Source organism: Balaenoptera ricei, chromosome 7 (assembly GCF_028023285.1).
Source record: "Balaenoptera ricei isolate mBalRic1 chromosome 7, mBalRic1.hap2, whole genome shotgun sequence".
In the NCBI taxonomy this organism is placed as follows: domain Eukaryota; kingdom Metazoa; phylum Chordata; class Mammalia; order Artiodactyla; family Balaenopteridae; genus Balaenoptera; species Balaenoptera ricei.
The window spans coordinates 65,154,476-65,164,691 of record NC_082645.1 but is presented as its reverse complement, the minus strand read 5'-3'; the positions used below and the strand labels follow the sequence as shown (position 1 = coordinate 65,164,691).

At 38.1% G+C, this 10,216-nt stretch overlaps 1 protein-coding gene across 3 annotated transcripts; it reads right to left on the bottom strand.

Moving 5' to 3' along the window:
- Nucleotides 1-236: 236 nt before the first annotated feature.
- Nucleotides 237-10,019, bottom strand: HNRNPA3 (heterogeneous nuclear ribonucleoprotein A3). Of its 3 annotated transcripts, none has more exons than XM_059928158.1 (11): nt 9,876-10,019; nt 7,801-7,923; nt 7,565-7,711; nt 7,263-7,473; nt 6,836-6,925; nt 6,657-6,752; nt 6,482-6,562; nt 5,845-5,985; nt 4,850-4,972; nt 4,686-4,755; nt 237-1,884 (listed from the first exon to the last, which is right to left on the bottom strand). In XM_059928158.1, the coding sequence occupies exons 1-10, from the start codon at nt 9,945-9,947 to the stop codon at nt 4,703-4,705; spliced, it is 1,137 nt and encodes a 378-aa protein (XP_059784141.1). In that variant the 5' UTR covers nt 9,948-10,019; the 3' UTR covers nt 237-1,884; nt 4,686-4,702. The 3 variants fall into 3 exon arrangements, with proteins under 3 accessions (XP_059784141.1, XP_059784140.1, XP_059784142.1); XM_059928157.1 differs by lacking the exon at nt 237-1,884 and adding an exon at nt 3,450-4,593; XM_059928159.1 differs by lacking the exon at nt 237-1,884 and adding an exon at nt 3,450-4,593 and having other exon boundaries at nt 9,942-10,011.
- Between the last annotated feature and the right edge of the window lie 197 nt (nt 10,020-10,216).

Here is a 10,216-nt window from a genome sequence, read left to right as displayed (position 1 = left end):
ATGTACTCTGTCCTTTAAGAATTAAATCCTTAAGTGGCAATAAGCTAAGATTTTTCCCCACATCTACTTCTCGTGTGATCTGTTTTCCACTGAATAAAATCTACATCCTTTAAATCAACTGATAATGTTGAAGGCTCATTCCAAGTTTCCTGTTTTTTACTTACTAGTAAAGTATGTAATGTCCACCTATACAGCATTTAAGTCACATGAACATTGTGAAGTGACAAAACAACACACACATTTCTAAAAATATTTTAATGAAAAAGTTATCTTTCTGTAAACATTTCATTATACTACAAATGAAACATTTGAATCCGTTACAGACCACCTCTTAAGTCTTATAAATCAGAGTAAAACATTGAGATTTAAAAGTAATCTTGAATATTTATATAGGCTAACAATCCTTACATTACCCCTGCACATTAGCATGCTTACTCACTACTTTGTGACATCAATTACTGGAATTCCAAGAGATACTGGCATTTAATTAGAAATGTTTCAAATGGTGACTTACATATTAGAACTCTTAAAACCAAGTGTATTTCAACTGTTCAGTTCCTTAACAAACGGTCTTTGTTACCAGATAGTTTTTGTTCTTTAGGACATGAGTGTAAAATGAGCTTTTTCAGAAGAAATGTAGTGTGGGAAGCTGTAACCTATGAATTGCTTTGACAAAATGGATTAAGGTTTGCCTTGACCATTTCTCCCTTGTATAACTTCCTTCGTTTACTGGTGTTATGACTTAACAGCAACGTATTTTTCAGAAATGACAGTGGAACTACATTTAAGTAAAATCGCTTTATTTCATAAAGAAATGAGATGGACTGGAAAAGAACAATGCCTTTAAAAAAGAAAATATTTCCTATCTTAGGAAGTTTGCTTCATTAAAAACATGTTGTAAAGAAAAATTATCATTAAAAGGCTATTTACCTTATTCAACACTTCATTCTGTAGAAATTCAGTCCTGATTTAGATAGATACAGAAAGAGACCCAACCAGTTATTTTCTGAAAATAAAATCTGTGGCAACCTAACTGCTCCTGTATATAAACAACTTGACTTACTTATAATTTAGAAACTAGTTTTATTTTAACCATCTGCCCCCCCCAAAGTGTTATTTTTTTAAAAAGTGAATTAACATCAAACCTCAAATTTTAACAAGCCCTTTTGGGGCAGCAATAATAGCCCTTATGAACAATCAGCATCTGATTTGTGTAGTAATTGAGTAATATTTTAACTATTCTTTGGGAAAGGTTGTCTTAAAAAGGAGCTTTAGTGGAATTAGGCCCCCACTGCCTCTGATTAACAGATTAAACACAAAGAAACCTAAAAAAGAACCAAAAGTTTATCCTATTAGTCCAAATAATTCCCTGAAGTCATATGTGAAAGAACTTATTTATGTATGAGGCCACTTGAACGAAGACCATTTTTGTATCTGTATGATCTGACAGTTCTTAAATTTCATTCCAAGATTTTCTTTTCTCTAGAATGAGGATTGGAAGCGTAATGCTTCTGTTACAAGTCATGATTACAAAAATTCTTTAAAAAAACCTGGTCACTTTCTCTTGTCAAAAATTGACTTTATCCTAAAGACACCAACAATGAATTGTATATATCTGACTGAAGATGAACACTCATGGTCACTGCAGGGAAAATTTTAAAACTGTTTAAAATGTGTTTGATGTGGCTCCAAGATAAACTTTTCAGCTGAACAATTTTGCCAATGTATCTAATAGTTTTAAAATATGTAATATAAATTTATAGGGAAACAAATGGTGTCATCAGGCTTTACTGTAAGCTACAAACCTTACCCAGCCAGAAACCTTCGTATTTAAGATGGTAGGAAAGACATTCCTCATTTAGGCAAGTAGGGTTCTCATTCAACCTGCAAATCAAAAAAATTACTCTTACCTTGCTTTACAAAAAATTACTCTTTAATTAGTGAAAAAATTCAAATTCAAGCCTTACCTAATGCTTATTGCCCTTCCTTGCAGGTCTAAATGCTAGACCTAGTGACTGTGGCCAACTATCTCTCATTGGTGTTCCAAAAGGCGAAGAGCTCCTTCCTGCTAGACTTTCTTCGATATTTCAGTTGTAATAAGCAGATTTAACTAGCTTTTGGAAAGTTGCTCACTATCACCATAGTATCTTATGCCTTCACTTCTCTGTAGTTGAAGCTCTTGCTGCTGCCTTGTCATTCTTTATTTATGCTGACTTGTCCATACTCAAAAGGCTGCTGAAGTCCTGTCTTAGTGAGTCTCCTTTGATCCACATTGTGCTTAAAAAGCACATCTTAGGTCCTTTAAAGCTGGTTAAATCGCTCTCCTCATGGCTTAACTTTTCCACACTGTTCACAAGAACTAAGCTAATACAACTTATAAACAGGTCACATACACAGATTTCACCTGCTTATAGGTTGCAAACATCAACTTACTGACAATATTTTCACTATTAAACTAGTTCCAGAACATAGAAAGTTTGTTAACAGTACAAATTAACCTCATATGCCATTAAAGGATACTGTCAAGGTTGTGTCAAACAATTTCACAAACATAGAAACAGGAAATGTTAATCTCCCCCATTCCTTCAACCTTTATTATATGAATAAAAGAACTTGAGACAATTTAGCTTAATTTTAATAAAATGTTTCCCAAGCATTATTTTGACCAGGTACCCAGGTTTAAGTTATGAACATTGACAGTGTCCATTTATATAACCAACACTTGAAGTTGTTAAAGACTTAACCATTTTCTAATAATTAGCCTATTTTCTACACTGCTTATTCACATATGTCCATTAACAAATGGAATGTTGTCTGTTACATTTATTGGTTTGTGAGTGTTTTCTGGAAAACTGCAGTGTCTGTGAAGACCGATTTCCATGCTGGCATTGCATGCATCCAAATACTAATGCACAGAGGCACAGAATTAGAGCAACGAGAGCATATTCAAACACTAGCACGCCCCATCCCCCCTTTTATTGCTTGTTTTGCTTAGTACTTCTTAAAACAAAAATAAGAATCTCAAATTTAACGTTCAACTACCCAAGAAATAATAACAGCAGGGCACATACTTAGGGCTCGAATGAAATTTTAAGCACTAGCTGGCGCGAAACAGTTGACATTGGTTTATATATATATGTGTATATATATATATGACCTTGTTATCTAAGACTCCTCTCAACCAGGGTCTTCCAAATTGTAAACTCATACCAACATGATTTAGGTTCAAGCATACACATGGAAATAACAGTGTGTTCTTCGGGATTTTTAGTGAGTACAAACTCTATCCAAATCTGAATTCAGGTCTTGAGGAAGTGAAAAGCTTGTTTGTACTAAGCAACTGTGCTACACTTCTACTACAGTAATCATTTGGGATGATTATATCTAGACTATCCTTGGTTTCATCCAGTAAAATGCAGAGGGTACAAACAGGAAAGCATGCCAGCCAGTTAAGGGTTCAACAATGCATGATTTTTATTCTCTTGCTCTGAGAGCTTGTATCAAAAAAATATATATTAAACCAAGGAAAATAACTGAAGATTTATGGGCCTCTTGTGCTTTAAAAAGGAAAAAAAAAAAAAGGTAGCCACTAATTCGCTCAGATAGAGCAGGCTTAGTGGTCCTGTATTTTGAAGATTTTAAGAATGTTTCTTAAGGTAGGAGGAAACGGAAAACATTCACTATCCCTTTCCAGAATTTAAACAGAGGGCAGGAGACATTCTTTACACCCAAATAAAACTATGGCAGCAGTTCACATGTGACCAAGGTGAATGTAGAATGGAGATGTTCTAAACACAGCTAGGACTCTCAGCAAAGCTAATACACTAAAATCATATGATTACATTTTGAAAGAAAATGCACAAAAACCAAATAGGAATTTTGAGATTTTTCATTTGAAGTAAATCTTAATGCTATTAAATTCACAAATATGCTAATTTAAATACCCAATTCTATTATCTAAAACACACATTGCAAACATACAAATATCTATTCTCTCCACATGTCAGAGCCCATTCATTTCATGGTTTGGAAATGGGGAGAATAGATCCCCTTAAACTGCAAGTCAGCAGGTGTTTCTTTACAGTTAACTTTAGCAAAATTCATACAAAATATTAATTAACAATGATCTTCTTTACTTGTTAACTCACAAGGAAACACCTTCAAAACTGCATTTTGTTAAAGTTTCTGTACTAAAATGTAGAAAAACTGAACTACACAAATATTGAAAAGTTAAAAATTCCTTAATTTTTTATTCCTGGTACCACTACCACAATTTACAGGGCAATATACCTGATGTAATGAAAAGAAAAAGAAAAAGACAAAGCTACAACAGATAAAAGACCTCAGGAATGTACATCTAATTGACACTACATTGCATTAATCAATAGCTGCACTTTTTGCAAACTGTGGCTATGACAGTCCTGAACAAGAAGGGTTTCCTGTTTAAGCTGCAGTAACTTTTCTGACTATGGATCATCGTTCCTTCTGTGGCAGATTTTTACAGTTCCTCTAATGCATTTGGGACGACTGTCTCAAAGTAACCTGCAGCTTTCCTGACAACTCCTCGCTCTCTCTCCTGCTAAGAACTGTAGCCTGTTGAATAATACAGGATAAAAAAATTATTACACTCAGTGAACAGTTCCACATATTCTTTATCATCATGATAAAAATTTAAAGATACCTACCCTTTTCTTCTGAGTTTTTAGAACCTTCTGCTACCATATCCACCACTTCCACCACCAGATCCATAACCACCTGGAAACATACACACAAAGATTTTAAAGAAACACATGAGTTTTTAATTTAAAAGGCTATGAAAAATTTTTGATAGGAAAAAAAAATTATTTACCACCATAGGGACTTCCCGAGCTTCTTCCACCAAAACTGCCCCCCTTCATGGGTCCATAATTTGATTGCTGTTGTCCACTATAATTTCCAAAATCATTATAGCTCCCACCACCACCATAGTTACCTGAAATTACAAAGGTTTTATTTGTGGCTGACCTACACAATTATTTTCCTTTTTTAATATACGTACTCATTATCTTTTGACAATCGTGGCAGCATGTGCTCTAACACTTACACACAACTCTTTGAAAAGAGATTTTACAGAGCTACCAAACTCTTTCCACTACAGAGGCCCGCTAGCAGACCTCAGACATAGGCAGGAGAGGAAAAAACAAAGAGTGAAAGACTATATATTTAGACAGCTACCGTATTTTGTTTGTATTAGATGCTACACCCTAGCACATTCTCTCCTTCATACCACTAAACAGCATCAAAATTGTGTTTGATTCACCCTAATTCTGATACCGTATAACTTTTAAATCAATGACAAAAAAGCATTTCAAGTTGACTATTAAGAAAAACCTGTTGTTGATACATCAATACAGTTCAACAAAACTCAGTGCATTCATAACAAAGCTCTTTATAGCATCGTGGAATAATGATGCAGACCTGCTTAAGAGTCTGCAATGCACCTGACACGTTAAGACTCAAAAGTATTTTTGTCACCTAGACTCCAGATGACACCCGATTCATTTCAACATGTCTGCATATTCAATTTACAGTTTCCATCTGTCCAGCTTAAAAGTACCTAGAGTTACTAAAATTCAGGCAACAAATATTACTGATAAATGTCCATTTCAATACAAAAATAAGAGTTGAATACACTCTGCCAATTTACTAAATTGCTAGCAAAGTAAGAAGTTTAATTTCCCACCATTTGAGTATTTTCTATTATAATACATCAAATTTGACCAAATGCTGTTTTAACATGTTTTTAAACACCTGTAAGAAACTACAAAAACTACTGAATATTCAAAACAAGTGAAAGTCTACCACCTCCAAAATTTCCTCCTTCATTGTAACCATCATATCCTCCACCACCGCCACCATATCCACCACCTTGGTTTCCATATCCTGGTCCACCACCACCATAGCCTCCTCTACTACTGTAACCAGGACCACCGCCATAGTTACCACCTAGAACAACAAATTGGGTTGTCAGACAAAAATATAAATGTACAGAGGATCAAGTTATTGAATGCTAGTTTACCGTACTTTTAAGCCCCCAGAAAACAGGTCAATGAATTGATTTAACACTCTAAAACCTGGTAATACCTGGCTAATAGAACAGCAAGAATCTGGGCTAAGAACACTTAGGATGAATGCTTAAATCTTTTGATATTAAAAAATTGTCTCAATTTTTAAAAATCTCACTAAGGAAAATAGTGAACAGTCTCCTCTGAGACCAGTAATTCCACCTCAACTGCTAGTACAATAAATCTTATCAGCCCAAAAGAACTACGTAATGTTAAATCTTTAGGACTTTAAGGTCTAGTTTTCTACAGTATTAGTTTAAAAGCACACTTTAATGGTCAAGCCACACAAGTTTTAAATTAGGAAAATGTAAACAAACACTTTCATTCTTAATAAAGTACAGAAACAAAGTCAAAATATCAAACATTAAAAAACTTACCGTCGCCTCCAAATCCGTTATATCCACCATCACCTCCTCCATAACTACCTCTGCTGCCACCACCTCCACCACCATAGCCTCCTGAAAAAAAGCAAAGTGTGAATTAAATGAATATGTTCAATTTACCAATAACACTTAGGTAGACATGTTCTTAGAAATAAGTTAACTGTCCTACCTCTTCCACCAAAGTTTCCACCACGGCCAAAGTTACCTCCACCACCTCCAAAGTTTCCTCCACGACCCATAAAGTTGCCAGATCCACCTCCACGACCTTTAACACAGGCAAGAAAGTTCTTTAAGAACCTTACAAACATCACTCAACTCTATTTTGTATGTATATGTGGTACTACTCACCTCTTTGTGATCCAGCAGATTGCATTTCTTGTTTAGAAAGGGCCTTTTTCACTTCACAATTATGCCCATTAATAGTGTGGTATTTCTGAACTAAATTTTGTTTAATCAAACAAACAAACAAACGTTATTTGATGTTTGGAAAAGCACACATAAATGATATCCTTTATCACTATATAACTTATTAAAACATCATCAAAAAGGTAGTGAATTGAGTGGTGATGAGGAAGTGTTCTGGGATGTTAATAACATTTATTTCTTGATCCAGATGCTGGTTACACAGGTATAGTCACTTCATGAAAACTAAACCATACACTTCATATGCTATTATTGTGCACAATACAAAGTTATAAGCAATTTATCAAGTTTAGCAGAGAGCAAAGAAGCCATTTCTGCTTTCTCATTCAAGTTCTGAGAAACTGCTACTTACCAACAATTTTATCAACTGTATCATGATCATCAAAAGTTACAAAAGCAAATCCTCTCTTTTTTCCACTCTGCCTGTCTTCCATAACTTCTATGGTTTCAATCTTGCCATACTTTTCAAAGTAGTCTCTCAAATTATATTCTTCCGTATCTTCTTTAATACCACCAACAAAAATTTTCTTCACTGTTAGATGGGCACCAGGCTTTACAGAATCCTACAAATAAAAAATACGTAAGTTAAAAAAAATACCCTCAAAAATTTTACAACAATTTCACATGTCACACAACATGGTATTATTAAAATACCTCTCTAGAAACAGCTCTCTTTGGTTCCACTACACGCCCATCAACCTTGTGTGGTCGAGCACACATTGCTGCATCCACCTCTTCAACACAAGAGTAAGTCACAAAACCAAAGCCCCTGGAACGTTTTGTTTGGGGGTCTCTCATCACCTACAAAACAAAAATTTTAAAGCACTGAAACACACCTCCACAGGTCCTCTGCCCTCTTCCAAGAACCTTTTGTTCCCTTAATAACTTACCACACAATCTGTAAGTGTGCCCCATTTCTCAAAATGTTCTCTTAAGCTATCATCTGTAGTTTCAAAGCTCAGACCACCAATAAACAGTTTTCTCAACTGTTCTGGTTCCTTTGGATCATGGCCCTGAGGAAACAAACCAATATATTTTAATTATTTCGTTTAGTAGGTAAATGCAAAGATGCACAAGCCTTTTAATCTCCTACAAATAAACTTTAACGTCAAATTCCTGTACCATTAACACTTTCTCCAGTTAAAAACTGGAGTAGGATCACACACATCAACTGATTAAAGGGACCAAGAAAACCTATAACCAGACTTTGAAATGCCAACATCACTTAAAAACTAAATTGAAGCCCAAGAGAATTCCAGAATCAAAAGTCCCATAATTTTGAGCTACAACTGCAAGTGTCTGGGGACAGATTATTTTAGAAGTGGCTACTGAGAAACCAGTTTCTAAGACACCAGTAGTGTTGTAAACGCAGTGTTTCATCTATGCCATTTCTTCTCTCGTCTTCCCTCCTGAGTCTACACCCCCAAAAGCATATAATTATAAACCACAAGACTGTCAACTACAACTTAAGAGTGGAGAAATTCACCACTTTCAAGCAAATAAAAAGGTGAAAATAAGTGTTTCTCAATAAAAGGCTAAACCAGCATTTCCCCCCAAAAAAACTATGGAAAAAACTCGCCACGTAAAAATTTTCTATTTGCATTTGTACCACATGCCAAAAATGTCAAAACCAACATTTTACTGGGTCACAAAAAGGGCAGTTTGGACTTGTTAGGTATACTGTCTGACAAGAAAGGAACGCAATAAAAAAGAAATTGAGATTTAAAAAAAAATTGATATGACCTGAATTGTTTTACAATTTAACTAGTTCTTTAACAAATCACATAACTACCACTTAATACATATATGCATTAAGATAACTTTCATCCAAAGTCCTTAAATAGAGGCACTCACATTTACATTCTAAGATCTTCCTGTGTCTTCTAAAAGTAGAGACATTAAGGCATTTAATATGAAGAGACTGTCACATGCCACGAAAAAATGTTAAATGATTAATAGCCTAAAGCATTTATTCACTTAGTCTCATCTTTTCAAGTCCCGGTTAAATGCATCTAATTAACAATACACAAAGTTGAGAGAAAGAAACAATAACCCACATGAAATTATCCCAAACAAATGACAAATTCGACTCTGGTTGCAGTCCTCTAAAACAAAATTACAAGAAAGTACAACCTGAGCCGATCCATCAGAATAGGAAAAACGAAGGTGAAAAAATTTCAACTTCCTATTTTACATCTACACTCTTATGAGATGGGGCACTTCACCCACATGGAACGAAACTACGTATAATTCTAAGGGCTTTAGCGAAAACGGCAGATCAAGAAGTACTTTAAGACAGCAAACTTAAAAAAAAATTATTTTCAACCGAGTGCTGCGAGGTACAGAACGGGACGGAAAATTCTCCTTAGCGGTCTGTAAGGCCTGGAAACGCGTTGAGAGAACATCACTGAAAGTACTAGGCCCCAAGCTTCGAGGCCGTTTGCGGCATTCTCTGCTGGGCCGCCTCCTCCCTCTTCCTTACAATCCCACGCTCTCTCTCCCAGCGGAGGAGCCAAGCGGCGGCCATTGCGTGCCAATGCGCCATTTCGTAACGCGGCAGCGGATCAATGTCAATGTGGCCGCCGCCCGCCTGCTCGCTCGCCCGGATGTGCCTGTTCGTCCCCTCCCCTCCCCCACCGCCTCCTCCCAACCGCTCCCGCCGAGGCCCGCCATGCCGCCCTCGGCCTCGAATGGGAGGCCGCGAGGCCGGCGGGCCAGCTCCCCTCCCGAGGTCTCCCCAGCCACACCGCGCCTCCGAGGGACCACTTCTGCAGCCCAAGGAGACGGCAAGGCTGGCGAGAAGCCCCAAGGAGGCCTCCGAGGCCCGCTCCCCTCCCCCTCCCGCCGCCCGTCTCAACGCAGAGCGCGGGAGGGCCGACCCAGTCCACCCGGCCTCCCCACTCCCACCGAGCCCGGCCCCCCTTGCCGGCCACTACCCAGCAACCCCCCGCTCTCCCCCTAATACCTCCTCCCCCCGGCGGCGGCGGCGACGGCCGGAGTCGGGCTGGGGGCGACCGGGCGGCGGTTTTACCTCCATTTTGAGACCGGACTCGCCTCTTCCAACTCGAGTTCAATATGGGACCGAGAGGAAGAGGCGGGGCCAGCCGTCACGTGACGCGCTTTTCGCGCGCCGCCGGCCTAGTGGGGGAGGGACGAGTTGGGAAGGGGCGTGGCCAGCTGGGCGCGAAGAGGGACTGGACGAGCGGGTTGGTGGGCAGAGGACGGGGGCGTGGCAGGCCCCGGGAGCGCGCGCGCCTCGCTAACTTCCAGTGCGGCGCCGCCCTTGCCGCCGTTCGCGCCCGGGCT

Bases quoted from the DNA above. Each gene is read 5' to 3' on its own strand.
- HNRNPA3 (XM_059928158.1), bottom strand. From the start codon at position 9,947: ATGGAGGTAAAACCGCCGCCCGGTCGCCCCCAGCCCGACTCCGGCCGT. The intron at 7,924-9,875 runs GTATTAGGGGGA...TTGTTTCCTCAG, and splicing joins GCCGCCGCCGGGGGGAGGAG to GGCCATGATCCAAAGGAACC. The intron at 6,563-6,656 runs GTAGGACAGTTA...GCTTTTTTTCAG, and splicing joins TGGAAACTTTGGTGGAAGAG to GAGGCTATGGTGGTGGAGGT.